At 39.5% G+C, this 24838-nt stretch overlaps 1 protein-coding gene across 2 annotated transcripts; it reads right to left on the bottom strand.

Annotated features, from left to right (window-relative positions):
• Positions 1-774: 774 nt before the first annotated feature.
• On the bottom strand, positions 775-20996 carry LOC140304825 (hexokinase-1). 2 transcript variants are annotated; one of them, XM_072383606.1, is made up of 19 exons: positions 20840-20996; positions 20567-20747; positions 16841-17003; positions 13628-13776; positions 12768-12887; positions 12355-12450; positions 12126-12225; positions 11627-11810; positions 11021-11176; positions 10645-10878; positions 9755-10059; positions 8795-8943; positions 8401-8520; positions 7484-7579; positions 4816-4915; positions 4463-4646; positions 4022-4177; positions 2896-3129; positions 775-1960 (listed from the first exon to the last, which is right to left on the bottom strand). In XM_072383606.1, the coding sequence occupies exons 2-19, from the start codon at positions 20627-20629 to the stop codon at positions 1810-1812; spliced, it is 2760 nt and encodes a 919-aa protein (XP_072239707.1). In that variant the 5' UTR covers positions 20630-20747; positions 20840-20996; the 3' UTR covers positions 775-1809. The 2 variants fall into 2 exon arrangements, with proteins under 2 accessions (XP_072239707.1, XP_072239706.1); XM_072383605.1 differs by having other exon boundaries at positions 20567-20996.
• Positions 20997-24838: the final 3842 nt, after the last annotated feature.

Below are 24838 nucleotides of genomic sequence, written 5' to 3'. Positions count from 1 at the left end.
ATCCGTAAATAATTGTCAGATACACTTTGTTAAAATAATCAGTGGATTCGGCCTTAATATGACTGATGTAAATCATGATATTTATAGATTCACAATAAACCCCAACTCACACAGAGAATTGTGCAATTGCATTTTTTCATAGTATGCTCCACTTGTCAAATTTACTCACTTTTTCAGTATGAAGTCTTTGCAGCTCATGTTTTATGTCAGACATTGGCATCAAGAATGACTGAATTCTGAATAACTGACTATATATTTTATTAGAATTACTGACTATTGAATAACAAATATCAGAAGAAAAAATATTTAGCAGCTAGATTCCTTGCTTCTTTGTTCTGTTTCTGATCAAATCAGGCTGGGAATCTAGCATTAGCATTTTCATATTTACTGTGTCATCAAGTTCTTTTTTATAGACTGAATGTTTTTTTTTATTCTCTCTGACTTACAGCCTTGACGTAAGATTAAAAAAAAAATGCCTTGATGGAGAAAAACAACTCTTCTATTCAAATGGACAGGACTTTACAACTCCACCACGAGCTCAAAAAATGATATGACCACGAAATAGTTCTGGATCATTATCTAATCTTAAAAGGGATCCAACTTCCTGCACTGGTATTAATGAATAACTGCAACACCTTAGCTAAAAGCTCTGATAATTGTTTTACATTTTCACATCTTAGAATGTGTCTGCTTATGAACTTCACTGTCTGTTTTTTCAAGTTTAGACATACAACCACATACCACTTGCCTGTTGTTTAAGAAATGGAGACGGGGTTTACTCCACAACAAATGATGATTTAATGAGTTCATATTTTCACTGAGTTGATCACAAATCTATAGTAAAGTAAAAAAAGAAGAAAAAGATGTAATCACTCTCCTTTGATGTAAAGCATGCAGTCTCCACAGGGCTTTGGACATTGAGAACTATAAATCATCACACAGGACACACTGACATTCAGCAACAAATACAAACAAAAGCGCTCGTTGTATCCATTCTTTTGTCGGGGCCCAATAAACATTTATTCATAGCACATATCATGAATAGAAGTGGGGTTCATCACAACACCAAAGGTTTATTAATTCACAATAATTACCAATAAGATACTCTTACAGGCCCCTTTTCTACCTTGTCCACTCTTAAGGATTACATGGTATGGTGCTGCAGAAATATTAGAATATGTGAGTGACACTGACAGTTACACAAACAGGTTAATAGCTCAGCATATCATGTGAGCATGTTGCACATAAAATGACAATGATTTTAACAGCCGTGACTCTTGAATTCGACCCTTTGCAGCGAGCCCTTTAGGAGCTGATTTTCTAGGCCTGTAGAAACGACTTTCATCATTCAGTGAGAAGACATCCTTCATTTGGAAATGACATTGAAATGCTGCTATTGTAACTCTAATATAAAAAGTACAGACATTTATTTGTGTCTATGGTGCAAAATCCTACTGAGCTGGGATTTAAAGTGGACCCAGCTATATAAATACAGTTATATATTTGCCTCCATATAAAAATAAAATTAGCAATACACTGATATTGCACACCTATGGAGATTAGATTTTTCAGATTATTGAGGAAAATGTACAAATATGGAAATAATAAACCCTCTGGCAGTATAAATAAATATTTGCATCTTCAGTTTTAACTCTCTATACAGGCAGTATGTCTTTCAGGGTGTAGGTGGACCAGGTGGGACAGAGGTGGAGTCACGGCTGCCAAGGGGAGATGGTTTCTGGTTGTGCAGCGGGTGAACGTCACGGTGGAGCAGCAGGTAGTTCTTGTGGGTGAATAGGAGAGAGATTCTCACTGTTGCTGGGCATCCAGCTCCCTCTGGCGGCAGCCAACAGCAGTGATGAGAGCAGCTCCCTTACCGCTGCCATCCTCAGATAGCAGAAAGTTGACGTCACATTTGGGGGCAAGTTCTTTCACTGTCTGTAGGAAGATCCGAGAGAAGCTGAGGAAAGAGATCAACAGGAAGCTGTGGTTATGAAGCAGTTTGCTAAAAAAAGAAAGATATGTTGTCCATTCAAAGAAAAGATGTGAAAACAGAATGGTGAGAAATCCCAGTATCATTTTCAGTTCTTTTATAACTGCAATTATTTGAGACAATTGTGATTTTGTTTTTATATTCATCTGCATGAAAAGAGCTGAGTGAAACCTGTAGAAAGCTTATATTTCCACATTATTTTTTACAAGAGTTGAAGCTCTTTTTTTGGCTTCATCTTGATGTGCTCCTGTTCTGCTCAGGAGGTGACGTATGTGCCATGTTTAGGATTTCTAAAGGTTAACATTTAAACAGACATTTTCTTTATTCAGTTCCAATGAATGTTCATTCTTTTTTTTAATAAGGGTTATGTGAATTATCAATGTATTAGTGAGCTTGTTTTAGAATAGTGGCTTATAAATGAACAGAAAAGGCAAATTGTTAATCACAAGTTCTTTTTTGTTGTTGTTGTTTTTTGTATTTGATTGAAATGAAATTGTCAGCTACAATTTCAGAATGGTGTCAGCCCAACCAAAGATACGATGAGCTACAGCCAGTTATTTTTGGGGGCGTTTTCTGGATTTTCTTTTCTAGTCGACCAAATGACTGAGTCATATCTTCAGCTATAGTTTACTCATCTTACACCACTGAAATTTCTATTCTTTTGTTGGACCTTTGAGAAAATAGGAAACAGACCGATTATGTACGTTCTGTATTTCAGATCCTTTTTTGCCGTGCCACAGACTGACCACTCATTCAGTGTGTACCCTCCCTTTCACCCAATAGCAGTCGGGATGGCCTCCTGCCCCCCGTGACCCTGAATTGAGTTAAGCAGGTATACAAAATAGATTTTTGGGTAAATCTCTTTGTCCACAGACATGCTTGTGTTGTGTTCTGGATCTTACTGTGGGTGCAGCTTGTAGAGCGTGCCATCTACGCCCACGGTAATGTCCAGGTGGTCCAGTCCTCTGTTCTCACGAATCTTGTCCACTACAGCAGCCATTCCAGCTCCGCAGATCTGTGCAGCACGGCGGGACACAGTGCCACACACCTCCTTGACGATAATACTGTCATCACAGGTGCTGTCAAGTCCCAGCTGCTGCAGGATCGCCCTGACCTGCAGCAGTGCCAGACGATCACTGTGGAGCAGGAAGAGTTGGGTGAGAGTGAGTCAGAGGTCAGTCAACAGCAGGACAGTCACTGGACACCTCTCACCTGTTCTCAGAGTATAAGGTAGGTTTGAAATATAGCATCCTCTTCTCTGATTGCTAGGTGTGTTGCCCAAGTAGATGCTACTTTTCTGTGGGCAATTTTGCTTAAACACATGCAGTTAACCTTTTAAACCATCCCAATGTTCTCTGTGTTTTATCTGCCAAAGGCATGCAAACGCAATTTTTATTGTGGTGTTGAAGTGTTTTTATAATCCAAACAACTGCTAGTTTCCATTAATTTTACAGCTGTATGAAAATCAGTCTGCACCTGTTTGGTACTTCATAATAAAGGTATGTCTGCCATGACAAATACTACATCAGTGTTATAGTTGTGTAGTCAAGGTGTAAATGTAGATAATCGAATAGCCAGATTTGCAGTACTGCTCAATAGTATTGTAATCCTGAGAAAGTGCCATAGGCATTGTTGTAGCTGTCAGTGATCAGACTTCATTTTACATCCCAGAATCAGTGGAAATCAGTGCCAACTTAGAGAGAGAACAACTTTTTTTTTTTTTCAGAAAATCAATTAGCGGTAATCTTTCACAATGTGATATGGAAAATGAATGGTAGTCCAAGACAGATTCCACAGTTTACACAGGCATTTTGTCTGAATGCCCAGATTTGTCTACAATAAACATTCACTATAGACTTGCAATCAACTGAAGAAATGAATATAGAGCATCTAGATGTATTTCAGTTTTAAATATGAGAAAAGAGTTTTTTCACAGTTTAGAAAACAAAGATTTAAAACATGATAAACAGCCACTGGAACAACATGGATGACTTACCATCAATTATGAGTGAGAAATGACTTACTCACCTCTCTATCTGTGACAGGAACTTTGTCTCAAAGATGCCCCTGGTCTTGAGTGTTTCAGAGATTTGTCCTCGGAAAAGGAAGCCACGCTTGGTCAGATCAATTAAGATCTGTCGCACAATTTCACCAAGGTACATCCCACTGCACATCTTCTCATATCTGAGGTGTATAAGAAAGATATTAGCTTCATTTACCAGCAGGATGACAACAGACCTGTCATAGGAAGTGTCATTTTCTCAGTTTGAAATGAACAGTGCTATATTTACTCAGTGATATATATTGTGATGAATTTGGACACTGATAGCATCTTATTTGTTTCTGTCGAACACTTGATCTAGGATTTGTATGAAGTGTTTAACCATTCAGAGTAGAATATAGAGAGAAGAGCACCATTAGAATTTGTTTCTTACATTTGTACTTTACTAAAACACATAACCTCCAGACCTTTGTTTGCCTTCGTTGAGTGAGTTCTCATCCACTGCCTGGTCATACTTTGTCCTGATGTCATCCAGACAGCCATTATCTCCAAATGCCCCCCACTCCATATTGACGCACATACGTCCTTCAGTTCCCTGCACTATCTCAATGTTCTTCGTTTCTTCCATGTAGCAGGCGTTACTGCCTGTCCCTGAGAAGATATGCAACCACTAGACTTAGATCTCAATAGCAAATATGTAATCAGTATTTTCTCTTTCCAATAACTTACCAAGTATGTATTTTTTTTTACTTGTTTTAAGAGATTAGAGATCAAATGTATTTAAGGGAAAACATTTTAAAACAAATGATGCATCACTCACCTGCAATTAGTCCCACCTCACAAGTGGGTTCCTCATATGCACAGGTCATCATTGTGCCCACTGTGTCATTCACTATGGCAACCACATCCAGCTCAAACTCCTGCAAACAACACAAGGACAATCAGTAACATGACAAAGTACAGTTAAATGACATATAAGTTGCAATAAGAACTGAAGTCTGACGTTTATGTACACTCTAGCTTGTTAAATGTAAACTTATGCTTTATACTTTTAGACAGTTGATTCTAGTAAACTTCATGTGTTTTAGGTCAGTCCTTTGAATTGTTTCAATGAGGTCAAGCATTTCATGACTGGTGAAACCGAGTCAGGTTTGTTGTCCTTCCTGCTTAACAACATTTCTGTTGGATTAACCATGTGCCATTTTGACATATCTTTGGAAGCATAGTTGGGGTTATTGTCTATTTGGAAGTGAGCTTTAATACTCTGACTGATAGGTTGAAAATGTTGCTTCATGACATTTAAATTATTTTCCACCTCTGTTTCGAAGTGCACAAGTCCCTCTTTCAGAAAGCACCTCCACAACGTTATACCACTGCCATGATTGGTGGGTTGGAAATGGGATTTTTGGCTTACAAGCCTCACCATTTTCCCGTCATTGGAAAAAAATAAACAAACAAGAAATTCACAAGATGCCAGACTGACATCCTTGAATTCGTTTGCACTTCCCACTCTAAATGTCGTTTGTATCCTGGTCACAGAATATGTCTAGTAGTTGATGTCTGTTAGGACTTCAGGCTAGGTGTATATAAACTTCTGACTGTAAAATTCACTGGTCATGCATTTTGTTAAAATCCAGTAAGTTAATGCACAGAACAGATTCATGCCCTCAGTGCCCATGTTGGCAATGATGGAGTGACCTTGAGAGGCTTGATTGGAAGGAACGGCCTCCCTGATCTGAATCGGAACAGTGTTTTATTTTTGGACTTCTGTGCTAGTCATAGATTGTCCATTACAAACAGCATGTTCAAGTATAAGGTAGTTCATAAGTGTACCTGGTACCAGGCCTTCTTAGGCCAAAGGTCGATGATCGACTTTGTAGTTGTGTCATCAGAACCTGCGGCCCTATGTTTTGGACGCTTGGGTAAAGACAGAGGTAGAGCTGTCAACCGATCACCACCTTGTGGTGAATTAGATCCGGTGGCAAGGAAGACTGCCGGACAGACCAGGTAAGCCCAAATGTGTTGTAAGGGTGAACTGGGAACATCTAGCAGAAGCATGCGCTGGTTGAGACAGCCAGGATGAGAGGAAGGTCTTCCAAATCCAAGGCCTTCGTCCTCAACCGGAAAAAGGTGTAATGCTCTCTCTAGGTCTAAGATGAGTCACTGCCTCAGGTGGAAGTATCAGATAGATGGATTAGGGCTTCGTCAGCAGTAATGACGGCACTGCTCCGGTCCATAGTGGTAAAGAGGGAGCTGAACCGGAAGGAGAAGCTTTCAATTTACTGGTCCATCATTGTTCCAACTCTCACCTGTGGTCATGAGATCTGGGTAGTTACCCAAAGAATGAGGCTGCAAATACAAGCGTCTAAAATGGGTTTCCTTTAGATGGGGGCTGGGCTCAGCCTTCGAGATAGGGTGGCCATCTGTCACAAACTCAAAATGGAGCTGCTCCTCTTCCACATCAAAAGGAGTCTGTTGCGGTTGGAATGCCTCCTGGTTGCATCCCTTTGGAGGTCTTCTGGGCACGTTCAGCTGGAAGGAGGCCCTGGGATAGACCAAGATCTCGCTTGAGGGATCCCCCAGGAGGAGCTTGAGAGTGTCACTGGGGAGAGGGATGTCTGGGTTTCTCTCATGAACCCAGAACTGGCCTTGGATAAGCGGAAGACAATAGATGCATGGAAGCCTTCTTCAGAGATGTTTCCATATATCACTTAATAGCTGTTCATTTGATATAAGACCAGTTTATTAAACTGGATCAATCAGTAGAGAATAATGGTGTAAACGGGGGGATTAAGATCAGGCCTAGCAATTTTTTAAATGCCACACTGAGCACAATGCAGTCCACTCACATTCCTAGACAGATTATACAATAAAATATGCAAGCTTTTTCAGAATACTGCCATCTCCAGGTGTGACTACATGCTTTTACAACAAAAAAGCACAAACACTGCTCAAGTCCACAGTCCAGTCCAGCTTTACCTGCCAGTAAAGGGTTTACTCTCAGTTAATACTTACTGGATCCTCCACCTAAAAGAGTGAAACCAATATATGAAACCCTAAAGCGTTACATATAGACATTAGGAATTTCTACTTTGATAATTACTTTAGGAATATAGTTGTTCTAAGAGTGATAAGCCAACTGTATTGTATTGTATCGTACATGCTTGCCATAATGGTACAGTTCAGCTGCGGGTCTACACAGAGAGGTGGGGTTAACTGTGTTTATGCTGAAACTGCAAAATAGCTGTTCAGTCTAAAGTTATGTGCACCAGGATTAGCGCTTATGTAGTCATGTGATGTTGTTCAACAACCCTTAAATAAACCTCTGATTATAATTTCTGCTGGGACATCTATGGCTGCTGTAGATGCTGAAGTCTTACCTGTTGATAGTGAGAAAACCATGAGTTCTTGCTGTTGTCTGCATTTCTGCAGTTCTACCAAGAGCATCAATGGTCATGTTGGGATTGAGACAGGTTTTTTGTAATTACCTCTTTTCTTTTGATTGCGTCCCGGAGAAGCTCCACTACATCTTCTCCCTCACAGTCTGTCGCCTTGAAGCCTTTTGTCCATGTAACCAGGATACCCTGCAGAGTACACAAAACTTCATTGGAAATGTGTCACAAAAATAGTGTGCTTGGATATAATAGTACTTTACTATCCTTTAAAGAGTTAAAAAAGATCAAACTGGCTTGTAGTCCACTGGAGTGCTGTGCCTAAAACAAAAATATTGATGGCTATATCAGCCTATTTTGAAATAATTGTTTAGTTAATTTGAGGAAAACGTTTGACACACAGGGTAAAAAAAAAAAAGTAGTAGTGAATATGTAGTGATATATTTCCATTAAGTATTTTAAGCTAATTAAGATTTTGAAAAAGTCTTCCTGATTATTTATTCACTTAATTGTTGGTCACATATTTACTCTTTCTAATCAGCATGTTTGTTGCTGTGGAAAACAAGTGTGCTGATGGAAAAAAAAAACGGCCAATCAGTCATGAGAGTTGAATATCTGTTCCAGCAGAACATCCTCTGAAACCGTCTCCCATCTCCCCAACATTTTAAAAAAGTACAAAACACCATGTCAAAGGAGCATAAAAACAGTTTTAAAAGGTTTTCTTTTTTTTCATTTTCATTTAGCAATTTAAAGACAAAAACATATATTATTGTCATAGTATGATTTCTCCTCATTCCCAACAAGGCTCTACATTTCTGTGACTGTTCAGTCTCATACACACAGTGACTGACCAGAGACTGTACCCTGAAAGCTTCCTGCTTGCCTTTGCATTTACACATCTTATAAGCACTGCCTACATTAGGTGGTATGGATCCAGGGCTGCATTTATTTTGGAGCCAGACTGATACCAACACACAAGTGTTTATTTTGGAGATAACTGGAATGGCACACACCGCATCCAGGCTGGTCTGATGGCAGGGGAAAGAGAAGGTGAAGCCCAGTGGCAGCCGAGCACTTTTCATTCCCATGTAGTCCAGGAAATCAGAGATGCAGTGCACGATGTGGTCAAATAGCTGGAAAGACACATAATTATTGTTGTTTGGACACTTGAGAAATATAGCGTTTGGTTTACCAATACACTGTACTTTCTATGGTAAGACAGAAATCTTGTTCTTTTTCACTAGAACAGGCAAAACTCTACATGGACAAACTGATGGTTTCTATTTGGATAGATGCATATTACAATTGTAGGAATAAATCTTTGAATAAAGTAAATCTAATTCCAAGCTGGAAGGACCTTTTACTAAATAAACATGAATTTCTGAGGGGGGACAGAAAACTTGTTACCTCTTCTCCAGTGCCCTGCATAACTTCTATGGGTATGGCATAGATTTTGTTATGCATCTCTACTGATCGTCTCTTCCCACTACGAATCTTTACCAGAAGTACGCGGAAGTTTGTCCCCCCGAGGTCCAGAGCAAGGAAATCCCCGTTTTCTGTTATTAAAAAAAAAAAAAAAAGTCTTGTTAGTCTGAGAAAAACAGAATTTAGGGAGAGCTGTTTCTCCCCACTACATGATTTTTTTTTAAGACTCCAAAATTTGCTTCAGCCTTAAGTTTCACCACCACATACAGACAGTCGACGAGTCTGATTTATTTATGCTTCCAACGTGGGGTGATGGAGCAGTGATTTTTAGAAAAGTTTTAGATTGCTTTAAACTCGACCACCGGGCCTGTGGTGTCCTTGCAGTGACACTTGTAACCTATTATAAACCACTGGATGAGTTTAGTTTATATTGTGACACCCTTCTATTAATGTAGCATTTGTAAAACCTGAAAATGTGTGAAAAATATTTAGTATTAATTGCAAATGTGACTTCAACCACAAAATATTTCCACAGAGCATTGAATGACTCTCACCACAGCAATTTGAACTGACACTGGAAATTGACTGTTGGGGAAAAACATTTGCTCCATAAAGTGTAAAACTCATTCCAGCCTGCTCTTTGACTGCTGGATCTGTGACTTTTTCATGTTGCAACCCTTACCTTACCTCTTATAAATAACAAGGGGAACTCTAATTAGTGAAAACTTCACTTGCAAGTGGCAGTTATCCTTTGTTTTTTTTTAATCAGATGTCGCACTTGGTTACTTTGAATTTGATGAAAAGAAAGCTGTCAGCCATTTGTGGGACTGATAATCATTTAATAATTTAGGAGAAGTTACAAAGTGATGACACAAATTTAAAGGTTTTAAGAGGAAACTGCATTTGCTGGTCACACTTGTGTCTGGGTTGCTTTTTAGTCACCTGTTCCATCTGGTGTACTTCGAACAAAGGTGGGCAACATTTTGACTGTAGCTTCCTGGTGGGTGTCCTTCTTTAGGCCTCTTTCGATTTCCACTCTCATGCGTTTCTTCACCTCTAACAGCTGAGTTTTGCTCAGCCTGAACTCTGCCAAAGTTTGCTGAATCTGCCGTGCCTGCTCTGTTAAACGGTATGCCACTGCTGTCACCATGGCTGCGCCTTTCCCACTTCCACTTTCAGATAACAGGAAGCGGACATCTGAGTCTGGAACCAAACGACGCACTGTCTTGTGCAGGCGACGAGCGTATCTGTTCATAGAGCAGAAGATATTCTCATAAGAGAGGCTTTTTGTGTAAAATGGTATAAAAAAAAAAACACTTTCCCCACTGCTACTTAATTTCTTAACATATTGTTAGATGTTACTGCTAGCACTTGACCTTATGCATGTACATGTGTGGTTAAAAAATATATTTGATATATTTATATTGATCATTCATTTAGACCACAGATATTAACCAATCATAGCATTCATTCCATAACTGATGATCCAGAATTTTTAAAAGCCTTTACCTCACATTTTTTTCCAAAATAACAAGACATTTGATTTTAAAAAGCACAACTGATTTTCATTTGTGTTGGAGTCATGAGAGTAATATTTAATATTAGATGAAGCACAGAAGATACTCCCTATAGCAGATTCCCACTCCTCCACATCTGTGTTCCCCCTGATCTTATTTTCAGGGATTGTTTGGCTGTGATCTCTAAACTGTTTGGTCTTGCAGGTCTATTGAAGGAACTGCAAACGTTACTAGGGCACTCTATTTGGTTATTTGACTAATAGATTTCTCCTTTGTTAAAATGGTCCTCTAATACCTTTCTCCTGGAATACTCACTGAGGGTGCATCTTATAGAGAGAGCCATCGATACCCACAGTAGTGCGAAGTCGTGGAATGCCTTTGTTTTCCTTCAGGCGGGAGAGGATGGCTCCAAGTGTTGCAGAAATTAGATTTGCTGAACGGAAGGAAACGATGGTGCATACATGCTGCACCGCCAGACAGTCCTCATCCGAAGGCTCTACACCAAGCCTCGTCAGGATTTCCATACATTTCTTCAGCCCCTCTTTAGTCCTAGAATCACAATTATTTCCTCTCATAAACATCTAATCCCTGCTGTTGAAGAAAAGCAGTGTACTAGCAGTTTTTTAATTATTTCAAATGATCATATTTACGTTTTACTTAGGCCTTTCACTGAGGCTTTCTCTACACTTACTTTTCAATGGCAGAGACATGTTTTGTCTCAATCTTTCCTTTGGTCAGGAGCTCAGGGGTTATCCGTCCCTCAAAGAGCAGCCCCTCCTTGGCCATCTTTACCAGAATGAGTCGAACCAGCTCTCCCATGTACATCCCACTGGCCATCTTTTCAAACCTGATCAGAATGAAACGGCAGCACTTTCAGATGCGCTACAGTTTTCATTAGTTATTTCATCTTCTCTTTAAATTAGAAATGACACACATCTGTTGCTCGACAATTTGAATTTGTGCTACCTCTAACATTGTTTGCTGTATCAACAGTATTAGTAATGTAATGGCTGTACTTCAGGAACAAACTTTTTTTTTTCTACAGTAGCGTGTGCAGCAGTGACAACAAATGGCATTCAAGCCAAGGTATTCAAACGTACTACTTTGGTAATATCAGTTGAAAGGCCTTAATTAGTTATGACTGTGGTGTAGCCATATGATAAACAATGTCAATGTATCAACTGTGCTGTGCATATTTTGGGGCAAATATAGAAACGACATGACAAGATTGCTAAAAAGTTAAAGACGGATGATGTCTTTCACCAAAGCCACTGATTAAAAGAAAATCTTATCTTACAGTTGCTTTCCAGGGTTGATAGAACCTCTGTCAATCTCACGGTCAAACTCTGTGCGAATGTCTTCAAGGGAGCCGTCATCCCCAAAGGCCCCCCATTCGGTGTTGATGCACATCCGGCCTTCATCCCCCTCCACCAGGTCAATGTGACGCAATTCCTCCATGTAGCACGCATTTGTTCCCGTTCCTGAAAGGATGCAAAGCTGCCATGACTCCTGTCCTGCAGGACTTCTGCTCTGTGGAGCTCAGAAGGTAAACTGCAATCTTGATCCTCCACATGCTGAACTGTAGCCAATGTACAGTGAATAAGGGAATTGTGTGTACAAAATCAAGGAACGTTTTGGAGCAATGACAGGTTTTGAAATATATTTGGTAAATCTTAGGAAAAAGCAGGTTGCAGTATTGTAAATGATATGACATTGTTTCGTAAACTCACCTGCACTGTCATTTGTAAATTCACAATACGATTACAAAAGCAATCAAATTGGTTCTTAGTTTTCACCTATAATGATTCCCACTTCACAACGCTGATCATCAAATCCGCAAGTCATCATAGTGCCGACTGTATCGTTCACCACTGCCATGATGTCTGCTTCATAGTCCTAACAAAACAAGATTATGTTCAACTCAAATTTAGATAAAAATTCAAATTCTAAAATTTGAATTCCCCCGTCTGAGTAAAGTATTTTTCTATTCTATTTCTAAAAGAAAAAAGGGGGAAAAAAACCCACCCCTCGTTTTTTGATGGCCTTGTTCAGAAGCTTCACAACATCCATGCCTTCGACACCACTGGCTTTAAACTTCTTAGTCCATGTCAGTAAGACGGCCTACACAAAAAAGTAGTTTGATTAGCCGACCTTTGAATTACGATTCAACTTGGAAAGTGTGAAATGTGTCTGTTTCAGTCAAAGGACTCCTTACACCTCTAATACAGAAAACTGTACTCTTATTAAGCATCAGCAACTAACATGAGAAAATGACTAGTATTAAAGTATTGATATTTTGAAGTTGTAGAAATGACATTCAGCTTGTTGTTGCATGCTTTTCATCTTGTTCTCTCTGTAAAAAAATCTCCGATTTAGCTGTGGCATAGTTATCTTTGAAGCTCTGAGAGCTACGCATCAGATTGTTTAACAGTGCTTACCTCGTCCAGCTTGGTTTGGGCACAGGGGAAGGAGAATGTAAATCCCACTGGGAGTTTTTTGTCCTTAATTTTTTGCTTCTCCATGAAGTCTCCCAGGCACTCAGCAACATGGCCAAAGAGCTGGACACAGACAAGTGACGTTTACTTACAGAATATAAAAGAAACGTACAAAATACCAGCACAGTTTGATCAAAACCTTTAGCATTTCTATTATTAATTCTAAGTTTAGACAGTGGCTGAGGCTTTTCAACTTCAAACTTATCACGTGTATAAACCAACTACGGCATTTTCACTTGAGTGAGGATTATTTCTAATGTTATTTTAAACGATCACTCACAATGGATACACACCTGTGTAACAAACCTGTTCATGGATCACATTACGTTTTTTGCCAGCTGTCCCTGCATCATTTCATCATTACTGCATATGTTTGTTCTGAGTCATGCTCTTGACCAATCCCGTTGCAGTGTACAATGGCTCATGTTTTGGTTATTGTGTTACAATCCGAGTGCCAGCTGTTCTCTCCCAGTTTAGTGTAGGTCAGCATAGATTATATCATTACTCACATTACTCTCAGCAAAACTTAAGAAATCATTTCACACAATTTGACTCTCAAGCTGACCTTAAATACAACTGAGCTCTTCACAGGGATTTTTAAAAAAAAAATACAGTCTGTCACAGGTCTTTGCAGTATTTGACGGCAACATAAAGGCATTTTAGGCCTTGTTTTGTCAGTGTCTTTAGGTTAGTCAGACCATATTTGGAAAATATGATCGACCTTAGAAAGGTCCAGAATTTCAGCCCTGATGTTCCAAACCTTGTTTTTTCTCTAAGAAACTTAATTTTGTAAATTTGTTCACCTGTGTCCCACTGCCATGGATGGTGTCATCAGGGGTCTCATAGACCTGGCTCTCCATTTGAACTGGTTGCTTCTTGTCCTGTGTCACTTTGACACGCAGTATTCGAAAGTTTGAACCCCCAAGATCCAGAGCTATGAAGTCTCCCTTTTCTGTCAAATAAAGAATGCAGTTAATCATTAATGATTTGGTAATATTTTATATTGTCTAGTTTTGGTTGTTAATCGCACTTGCTTTTCAGAGGAATAAAGCAACCCTTCTATTAGTCTCTGAAGTGATAGCGGCTAACATTTCACATCTGGCTCATAACCCTCGGAAGTGTATTCAAACCAAGTTCTTTGTGGATTTTAGACAGGAAATATATCTTGTATCTTAAATTTCTAAAACTGACTTTTCATCAAAATGTCCGATCGCTTCCTGATGACCCAAAGAACACACTTAACTAAACTTAAGCCCACTGATCATATGTCAAGGAATTGTTTACGGAAGTTTTGACAGGGTTGTATTAGCCAAAGGGACTGCAAATGGCAACTTATGGAGAAGCATAAGCCTAAGTCTGTTTGTTTAATCGGAAGGGGCTCACTGACATAGTTTTTAAGTGTGCCTTGCGACTGAAAAGACAAAAAGCACATCTGCTAAACAACACACACTGCTGTGAATGTAGCATGGAAGTTAATAAGACAAAAGCTGTTACTAATTACGACTGTGCTCCCATCCCAAAAAAGTCTTGTTTAATGTTCTTACTCTTGAAATGCCCAGGTATGGATGCATTTCTTTACAGTCTACATCTGCGTTACAGATTTGGAACAAATTTATGATAATCTGGTCGAAAATAATTGGGAGGAAAAATGACATGACTTAGAAAATGTCTATTGAAAAAGTGAATGCACACAACATTGGTTCATTTCAGGATGTGCATCAGCTAGTTTTCTGAAACCCCTTTATGTTAATGGAGCTGCCTTCCTGTAGGTGTTGAGGTACAACGTCCTACCGGGACACCACATGTAAACTGATCCTCCAGAGAGGTAAGCTTACTTGTGACATCAGATATAGAGTTAGTTTAATTTAGTCAATCATCAAACTGCACTTATTTAAACATCCAGGTCATTTTATGCTTTGAATAAAATGGGAACTTTTTAGGCTTTTATCTGATGCTAATCTAGACTGAAATAAAGACTTAAGAGTAGAGGAGGAAAATGACACTATCAAACAGGACTCGCTTAACCAAACAAGACAACTTTCTTCATTTAGTGGTACTGTGGCTGTAGTGTTTACTGCATTGACCTGTTTATACCCTTGACCTGACTGGAATGACACATGACCAGACGTGACTTACAAGTGTCACTGATATGTTGCAGAGTATGTGTCAGTTTGACAGTCTTGGTATAAGCTGCAGCTCTGATGCTCTGTCTTAGTTTGTTAACATGATATAGTTTCAGTGTTCAATGCAGCCATTTCATAATCAAGCCCATCAAGTCAAATGTTATAAACTGAGTCAGAAGAAGGCTTTTATGTGGTATGGCTAGTTACACAAGTGGCTGATCCTTCTCCATTATGACATATTTGTTTTATGTGGCTTTCTTTTTTTTAGTGAAATTTCACTGTAATCTCTAAACTGGTAACGTGACCAGGTTACACCCAGTGAGTTGAACTGAATCAATAAATATAGCCTTGCACAGTCAAACCCAAGCCAAATATTTTGTCTGGCTTGTTGTGGTGTGGAAAAGATGTGTAAATAATGGTCATGAATTGCTTTAGTTTGCTGTATGAGCTTGTAAAAAGTATTTACTGACAGATTCCTGTTGCCAAAATCGTATCTAAAACCTTTTCAGAGTTGCATGTTTGAGTATTGCTTTGTGTATCGAAAGGACGGGACTGAGGATAAACAAAAAAATTCTCCTCATTTTCTGGCATATGAGATTTTATTTCTCCATCATTCATAAGTCATTCTCCATCATTTTTTGTGAAAATGTAGAGGAAGTAATGCATGAAACATTCACACTGAGTCAATGGGTTTTTAATTTATGTAATTCAAGCTAAAATCTCAAAGCACAAGCAGAGTTCAGCACATTTAGGCTGGATTTAACTTCAAAGCCATAAAGGGAAATATTTGATTAGTCTTCTACATTTTTATGTTTAGATTTCTGTTGGAGCTTGGCTAGGACATACACTTTCCGTTATGTATGGCTGTAACTTTGCCCTTTGCTTGATCTCAGCCCTCTTGTGTAAATGTTGAAACATGTGGCTATTTATAATGTGAGAAGGCAGGGGTGAGGCTTTGTGGTTCTGCCCAGCTCCTTTGGTCTCGTTCAAGCCTCAGTCTGTCTAACACTTTAAGTAACAGTTTACAAACGAAGAGTGGTTTAGTTTCCCAGAGGTTAATTTGCACTTAATAAATCATTTGATTAAAAAAAAAAAGTCTACGTGCAGATGCTGACTTTTTTATGGAATAAAAGGAGAATACAGAAATAAAATAGCCACGATTGAAAAAATTAGCTGTAGCTAATCAATTATCTCTTTTCTATGCCCATTAAATAGATCAAATGAATAATCAAAACACAGTCCTAATTATCATGCAAACAGATATTACGGTATTACTGTCTGGCCAAAGCTTTGGCTGATAACAGACCAACCCTCAGACTTGCACTTTTACATATTTGATACTATAAATGGTTTAGAAGTCAGTAAAAAAAAAACGTATGCGCCATTAAGTTATGTCCAAGTAAGTTGAAAGAAAATAAGCCTAACTGACATTCTAAGGTTTTCAATTGACAGGTGTATTTTTCTGATATGTGATCAGTGTTGAAACTGTTTGGCTCCAAGGTCTAAAAACAATAATGATCTACTGTGTCCAAATCCAGAGCACAAAGAGGCTTATGTCAGAGGACAGGCCCGACGATTTTGACACCTCAGCACATTTTTATAAACAGAAAGAGGATACATCAGACTATGCCTTAACACACTTACAGTGTAGATGGACTGCATACAATGCAACAAGGTCATTGCCATCTTTGTTAAGCAGTACAATCATTCAACTCCAAAAGTGTCCTGATTATCATTGAGAAATGTTGCTTATTTACCATGCTTGACCCATTAAGAAAATACCAGACACCGCGTTTTAACTGATTTATATTATCATGGTATGTTTTACCAGATTAATGGGACTGGTAAGGAGTTAGAGCACTTTGTTGGGAACTGACACCAGCCACAATCTACCTGATCCATCAGGTATGGACCTGACAAAGGTGGGCAACATCTTGACAGTGGCAGTGGGATTGGTGTCGTGGCCAAGTCCATTCTCCATTTCCCTACGGAACCGGTTCATGATGTCCTTCAGTGTGTCATCAGAGAAGCGCATAGAGTACAGGTACTTATCAATCTGAGGGAGAAACATAGACAAAGAAGAGCTGTTAGGGGATTTAAAAAAAGAATGAAAATCTTTTTAGTGATGGACCAAAACGTGTGTTTTTCATGTTATAGACATAATTCACTGAGTTGAACTTGCATTAAAAAAAAAAGAAGAAAAAAGAATTGAGTGAATTGTGTCCATGTTGCTGATTATTACAGTTCATTTGTCAGGGGCATGGACATGTTTGTCATTGTTATATCACCCACTACAGTTTAGAAATCTTTTCTGGCTTTACATTGTGTTTAGTGAGTTAAAAATTCAGTCAAAAGGTTCCCTTTTTTACGGTAAGCATTATCTCATGTTTACTTTAGTTTAGCCCAGCAGATTTGTTAGTTAGCAGATTTCACTACTTGAATTTCCAGTCTAAAACAAATGACTTCTTTGAGGATGTTTAACAGTTTATTTATATCCCACCACCAAGAACTTTAGGCTTTAAAAGGTTTGTAGTGTTTATGTTTATGCATTTAGCAGATGCTTTTATCCAAAGCGACTTACAAATGAAGATATAACAAGCTATTTAAAAAGCTAACAATAAACTACATAGAAGGAACCCACTAGTCTGACTCTGTCAGAGGTGACAGAGTAGAGATAGAACTGGGTTTTCAAGAGTGTCTTGAAGATAGACAGGGACGCCCTGTTCTGGTAGCGCTCGGTAGGTCATTCCACCATCGTGGGACGACACATGAAAAGAGTTTGGATTGTCTTAGCACGCCTAAGACAATCCAAATTAGCCAAAAAAGGCTAACATCAGTGACTTGAATTTGATGCGGGTGGCTAAGGGTAGCCAGTGGAGTTCAATGAACAGAGGGGGGGCGTGTTCTTTTAGGCTGATCGAAGACCAGACGCGCCGCCGCGTTCTGGACCATCTGCAGAGGTTTCATGCAGAGAAACTAGTTCATGCATTTGTTACTTCAAGATTGGACTACTGTAATTCCTTATTATTGGGCTGTCCCACATATTCTCTGAAAAGCCTCCAGCTGATCCAAAATGCTGCAGCCAGAGTTCTGATGAGAACTAACAGGAGAGATCATGTTTCTCCAGTTTTAGCTTCTCTTCATTGGCTCCCTGTTAAATTCAGAATAGAATTTAAGATTCTTCTCCTCACATATAAAGTTCTTAATGACCGAGCTCCATCATATCTTAAAGATTTAATTGTAAGGTATTTTCCTAACAGAGCACTTCGCTCCCAAACTGCAGGTTTACTTGTTGTTCCCAGAGTTTCTAAAAGTAGAATGGGAGGTAGAGCCTTCAGTTATCAGGCCCCTCTCTTGTGGAATAAGCTGCCAGTAAATGTCCAGGAAGCAGACACCCTTTCCACTTTTAAGATTGGGCTTAAAACTTTCCTTTTCGATAAAGCTTATAGTTAGGGATGGCTCAGGTAATCCTGAAACATCCCATAGTTAAGCTGCTATAGGCTTAGACTGCTGGGGGACCTCATCTGTCCCACCTTTCCTCACTTTGCTCTCTTTTTCCCCCTGTTTAATTTCACAATTGATTTTATGTACATGTGACATTATTGTGGTTATTAACGTATGTTTCCCTGTTCCTTTGAATGGCGTTATGGTGTTTTTCCCCCCTCTTTCCCTCTTTTCTGTCTTCTCAAACCCCAGCTGGTCGAGGCGGATGGCCACCCTTCCTGAGTCTGGTTCTGCCAGAGGTTTCTTCCTGTTAAAAGGGAGTCGTTCCTTTCCACAGTTGCCTCAGGCACGCTCAGGACGGGAGATTGGACTGAAGACAAGTTTCGGTGCAATCTGTTGGTTTCCTTAGCTAGGATATTAATTTTTTGAATTGGCTCTATATGAATTAATTGGATTATGATTACAATGAATTGAATTCCAATTGGCTTGAATTGGACTATATTACTTAAGTGCCTTGAGATGACAATTGTTGTAATCTGGCGCTATATAAATAAAATTGAATTGAATTGAATTGAATTGAATTGAATTGAATTGAGAGCATTGCAGTAGTCAAGGCGGGAGATGACCATGGCCTGCACCAGGAGTTGGGTGGCATGTTGGGTTAGGTATGGTCTGATCTTTCTTATGTTTAGTAATGAAAAGCGGCATGAACGAGCAACCGAGGTAACGTGATCTTTGAAGGTTAGTTGGTCATCAATCATGACACCCAAGTTTCTAGCAACCTTTGATGGAGCAAGAGACAGGGATTCAGTTTGGATGCAGATGCTGTGGTCTATGGTTGGTTTGGCTGGGAAGACAAGCAGTTCAGTTTTTGGGAGGTTAAGTTGGAGGTGATGGGCTTTCATCCATGTCGATATGTCAGAGAGACAGTCTGAGATTCGTGCTGAGACCGTGTGGTCATCAGGTGGGAATGACAGATAGAGCTGGGTATCATCAGCATAACATTGGTATGAGAAGCCATGTGATCTGATGATCTGTCCCAGTGAGTTGGTGTATATGGCAAAGAGAAGAGGTCCCAGTACTGAACTTTGGAGGACCTCTGTGGCGAGGTGGTGCGCTGCAGAAGTGTGACCAAGCCAGGATACTTTGAATGACCGACCAGTGAGGTATGAATGGACATGTTAACTGCAGGCATACTAAAGCTATGGCTGACGCAATAAAGGACACCTTATGACGTTGTTTCTGGACTCCCAGGCCAGTGCTCAAGAGCACAGATGACATGTATGCTCTTTACACTTTAATACAATTTCTATACATTTATTGAAATGTGGGCTAATGCCAACTTTGATGGTATTTCTTGATTATGGTTGCAAAACTTTCCCCTTCCAGTGCATTTTCTTTTTCTTTTTTCTTTAGTTAAACCCCATTCTGACTTATTAATTCCATTAACCTACTTCAGTAGAAACATGTGCATCTACTGCAGTGTGACATCACCCCTCCCCACCCCCATTTGTATTGACTCCCCACTGGGAATATTTAATTCCCTAGCTACTCTATATTGAACCCATGGTCCATTTCATTGGGTAGTAATCAAGCTCAGATCTCACTAATTGCAGCATTTAACAATGGTCTGTACTAAGTTTATGTAGTTTTTTCCCACAATAAAAACAAAAATGAAAAAGAAAAGAAATCATGGAGTCATAAGGACAAAGAGGAAACATCAGATGGCTGCTGTAAAAAAGAATAAGTGAGTAGAAAAACCTAGGGATGAAGGAGATCGTATAACTCCTGACTTTTACTAACTCTCCTTCAAACACCTGTCTGCTTTAGACGTCATGGCAACGAATGCTCCAGAAACACTCAGTGATGAGCTATCTGTCTGCAGCACATCACCACAATGCCTGACCACAGCCCTTCTCAAGGACATCCATATCAAATACTGCTAACAACTGAACAAATTAAAGCTGAAATCCAAATTAGAATTCATCATGGCCTCCTCCTCATCCTCTAACTCCACAATCCTGCATCATCCTCTCTCAACCAGATACGCCCCCAAGGCTCAATCCTAATGTTAACCAGTGTCTGTAACCATCCAATGGGCTGCTGTCACATCACACAACTCCCTCGTCCAGTACAAAAGGTCCCCTGTGGTATTTCAAAGCTGATCTCACTAACCTTTTTCAGCTGATCATCTTTCAGCTCAGTGAAGTAGTAGGCCAGAAGCTGAGCCGCTATCATCCTGCCTGCACGTCCGCAAGGAGCTGTCAGCTACTACGAAGTGGTTGGAGTAGAGAAGGAAGGAAAGGAAGCCAGGCGTTTGTTCTCTCCTGTCCCCCCACGCTGATCTCTGTTTACCCTGAAGTGAAAGAATGAGTAGGCCAAAGCTGAGCAGCTGAGCAAGGTTAAAGGAAAATGTCTGGTGAAACAAGAGTACAGCAACAACCGTGCCTGCTAGTCTGCGACAGGCAGCAGTCACCGCCTCGCACACACACACATACAAACACACAGACAGGCTAGGTTTTACTGTGCCTCCTCCCTCTGAACTGGTAGCTCCCTGTTAGCGCTGGGGAGATGTAATAGCTCTTCACTGGAATGGTCGTTCTGCAACACCCTGCCCCCACCGATCCGTCTGATTGGCTGAGCTTGGGATACGAAGGAGGGGGAGGAGCAGATGAGAAGAGGGGTAGCAAGAGCGTGAGGAGGGGAGAAGGAGGAGGAGGGGTGACTGTGAGCTGAGGGTGGAAGCTGCATCTGCATGATAACCTGCCATCAGCCGTCACGTCTCGTTGCCACAGTATCCAGAGGTGGACGTGCAGAGGGGCAGGACAACCACACAATGATGTCATAATTTTTCTTCTGGGTACAGCACTCAGCATCAGCAACAGGCGGAAGAGCGTCATCTACAGACTGCAACTACAAGCCATCTCCTGACAACTGTGCATGGTTACAGTCAGAGAAACGGGCTAGTGGTCTCTTATCTCCTGCACACACCCCACCCAAAGCAAAAGGACGCCCACAAACATTGCTTGAAAATATTTTTGCGAACTGAATATGTTCATGGCCTTGATTCAAGAGTTTTCTTAAAACAGGGTTGATGTCACTATTTCACTATCATCAGTATTTCTCGAGCTTTCGGTCATGGTACGGTCATTGGTAAGCAATTCACAGTATGTACTCATTGCCCACTGATTAGTGGTCTTTAATACAAAAAAAAAAAGAAAAAGTGTCAGTTCTGTCAAATAAGTACTGTTTTCATTTATGGGATTTCAATTCATATCCCAGACGAACCCTCAGTTTATTGTTACAGCCCCAGTTTAAGCGAATGTCATTGGCACAGCATTCAGTACAGAGATTTTTCTCTGTTTCCGCTCCCAAGGACTTTGTGTAAAGTTTGTGTAAAGTTTAAATAAAAGCTGGGAGAGGAGAGATCTTGACGGCTGACAGGAAGAGACTTGACAAAGTGATCAAGAAGGCCTGCTCTGTCCTGGGATGCCCCTTTGACTCAGTGGAGGGGGTAGGAGAGAGGAGGATGATGGCTAAGCTGTCATTCATGAGAGAGAATGACTCCCAGCCCATGCAGGAGACTGTAACAGCTCCGGAGAGCTCCTTCAGAGACAGACTGCTTCACCCAAAGAGTGTGAAGGAGCTCTGTCGCAGGTCCTTCCTTCCTGCAGCTGTCAGACTTCACAACCAGCAGTGCTCACAGTAGACCACACACTCACTAAGACTGAAACAGTTTAACTATGTGCAGTAACTAGATCCATGCGCAATAATATATCAAGCAGATATATTTCCAAATATGCAAATTAAAACACTGTACATATACACATATGTATATATGTATGTTATATATTGTTTACATTGTTATTTTGATTTTTTTACTATTTCAGTATTTTGATTTATTTATTTATTTATTTATTTTTTATCTCTTGCTGCTGCTGCTATAACGTGAAAATTTCTCCACTGTGGGACGGATACAGGAATTCTTATTCTTATCTGATACGTTTTTTTGGTATTACCTCAGCCAAGGTTGCAAGTGAATTAAGCCAATACTATACAGTGACCTGGAAACACTGCAGATTGGTTGGTGATTGGTCAGAAAGAATCATCACCTGTGAGTTGGAGAGCAGTGCACACACACATACATAAAGTCGTCTGAGAGTCTGGGACACAATTTACAGTATAAATATCTTATTTGTGCTCACGGATTACATAATGTGTCCATGGCTAAAAAGCTCTACATTGCAATTTTACAACATATCTGCATTGCAATATTTCATTGCAATAACTCCTCTATCGTCCTCTCATGTAAGTTACTCTGGACACAAGCATCAGCTAAGTCAATGTAATAAACACACACACATGCATACACACGTGACAAAGTTGTGTCTTTTCTGTGCCACCACAGCTTCATACCCTGTGGATACAAACAATGGATCCCACCCACAGTGAGGAGATTTGGATGTAAAGGAAAACAAAGTATTGAAGAGCCACGCCAGATTAGTCTGTACCAGACTGTGTCATGGAAAAACATCATTTTATCATATCATATATTTTATCAAGAGCATATAATATCAGTAAGACCATAAGCATACCCCTTTTTCTCAAACTCACATTTTATTTAGCTAAATGTTTTGTGGAAAGCATCTTTTTCTGTTCAGCAGGTGGTTTGATGCAACAAGTCTCAGCATTAATATACAATCCCCCACTCTTCCCTCTGCAGCTCTGTTACATCACCTCACTATGCGTTCGGAACCACATCTGTTGACTCAATGACGTGTTAAGCCTCTGACGTTCCTCTTATCCCCCCCTTTTTCTTTTTATTTGTTGTGATTCAGGGCTTTCTTCAATTATGAACCTCCCTTTATCCCTCACTCTCTCTGCCCTCGTGACCAATCTAAAGCATGCTCTAACCACAAGTCAGGGATTTCAATAGTGACAAGAAAGTCCCCCAACAACCCCCACCTCCACTCTCTGACCAAAAGAGCAGGACAGAGGGAGAAGAGGGAGGGCTTAGCATATATTTACTCCCCTCTGAGGCAGAATGCCCTCCCTGGTGTCATGGCTGCATCAGGGTGACCTTCTCTGGCGACTGTGTCGTTATCTCTACTTACAAAGCAACTATTGCCATACAAATCCAAAATTACAGTATTTTAATTGTATTCAATGAACACGTCTGATTTAAAAAGTATAAAATGAAATAGGTTTGAGTTTTTAAATGTGTACACTTATTTACTTTAGTACAGAAATCCCCTCTTTTATTGCACTTTTTTCATTTGCATGTTCATATGAAAATGAGGGCAGCTGTAACCAAGAAAATTGTTATGATCTGTGATTAAAATGTCCCCATACAGAAACCTATTACACCTATTTTAACAACCACTGTATAATGAGGGTAATTTGGCAAGCAAAAATGTTTAACATTCATCAGTTTCTATTTTTGGGTTCTGATGCTATTTGCTTGTAAATTTTAGCCAAGTCTTTGGGAAAATGTGAAGGGAAATTTAAGATTTATAAGAAGAGAAATACCACAATAACATAAAGTATTAGTATGACTAGACCTTTTCCTCATATTGTAAAATTAAATATTAGAATTTCTCTATAATCCTTTCACTATTTTCTGAATCAATGTGAACACTGAGTCTCTTTTCTCTCCTTGAATTAAAGATTGACTAGACTGTTTGAATTCCACTGATCTTCATCTTCAAAAGGAATGCTTATGTATCCTAAACCATAGACTGATTACTCCAAAGCTTGTTCCTGCTAATTTTTTAAGATCAGGAACCGATTCTTTTTTTTATTATTATCACCAAACTAAAAAATTATGTTTTATTTCTCATACAGTGTTAATGTGTACAACATATTGTACTCGCCAAACTGCATCAAATGATATCTGTATCTTTATATTCATATTCGAATACATCTTGTGTGTTAAAAATTAATTAAAATCACTGGACAGTTAAAACCATTTTTAACATTACAGAGTCTGTGAAATTAACATTTACAAGAAGCCCTCAGTTTAAATGATTTTTCTGTTTGTTCATTTTTGGGTGCAAAGAGCATTTAAAACAGCCAGGGAGTCTTGGTCACTTAGCAAAACATCCATCATAAGTGTTAGTTAAACAAGATTTTCAATTCAATTCAGCTTTATTTATATAGCCCCAAATCACAACAAATGTCATCTCAGGGCACTTAAAATATATGATTTAACTTAAGTCAATTAGAATCCAATTCCTTCAAATACCAAAAACAAATACCATCATATCTAATTAATTAAATTCCAAATCAGTTCAATTCATACACACAAAGAAAGAAAGAAGCCTAGCGAAGGAAACCAACAGATTGTACCAAAACTTCTACTTGATGTGGAGGGAGAGAAAAATCTCCCTTTCAACAGGAAGAAACCTCCATCAGAACCAGAACCAGGAAGGGTGGCCATCTGCCTTG

The sequence above is a fragment of the Leuresthes tenuis genome, unplaced genomic scaffold, assembly GCF_036924035.1.
Source record: "Leuresthes tenuis unplaced genomic scaffold, fLeuTen1.0.hap1 SCAF_4, whole genome shotgun sequence".
Taxonomy (NCBI): domain Eukaryota; kingdom Metazoa; phylum Chordata; class Actinopteri; order Atheriniformes; family Atherinopsidae; genus Leuresthes; species Leuresthes tenuis.
Note: the sequence above shows the minus strand (reverse complement) of the source record. Positions and strands in the feature narration are given on the sequence as shown.

Bases quoted from the DNA above. Each gene is read 5' to 3' on its own strand.
- LOC140304825 (XM_072383605.1), bottom strand. From the start codon at position 20,629: ATGATAGCGGCTCAGCTTCTGGCCTACTACTTCACTGAGCTGAAAGAT. The intron at 8,944-9,754 runs GTGACTAAAAAG...TTTTAATAACAG, and splicing joins AAGTACACCAGATGGAACAG to AAAACGGGGATTTCCTTGCT. The intron at 3,130-4,021 runs GTGAGTAAGTCA...CCTGCTCCACAG, and splicing joins TTCCTGTCACAGATAGAGAG to TGATCGTCTGGCACTGCTGC.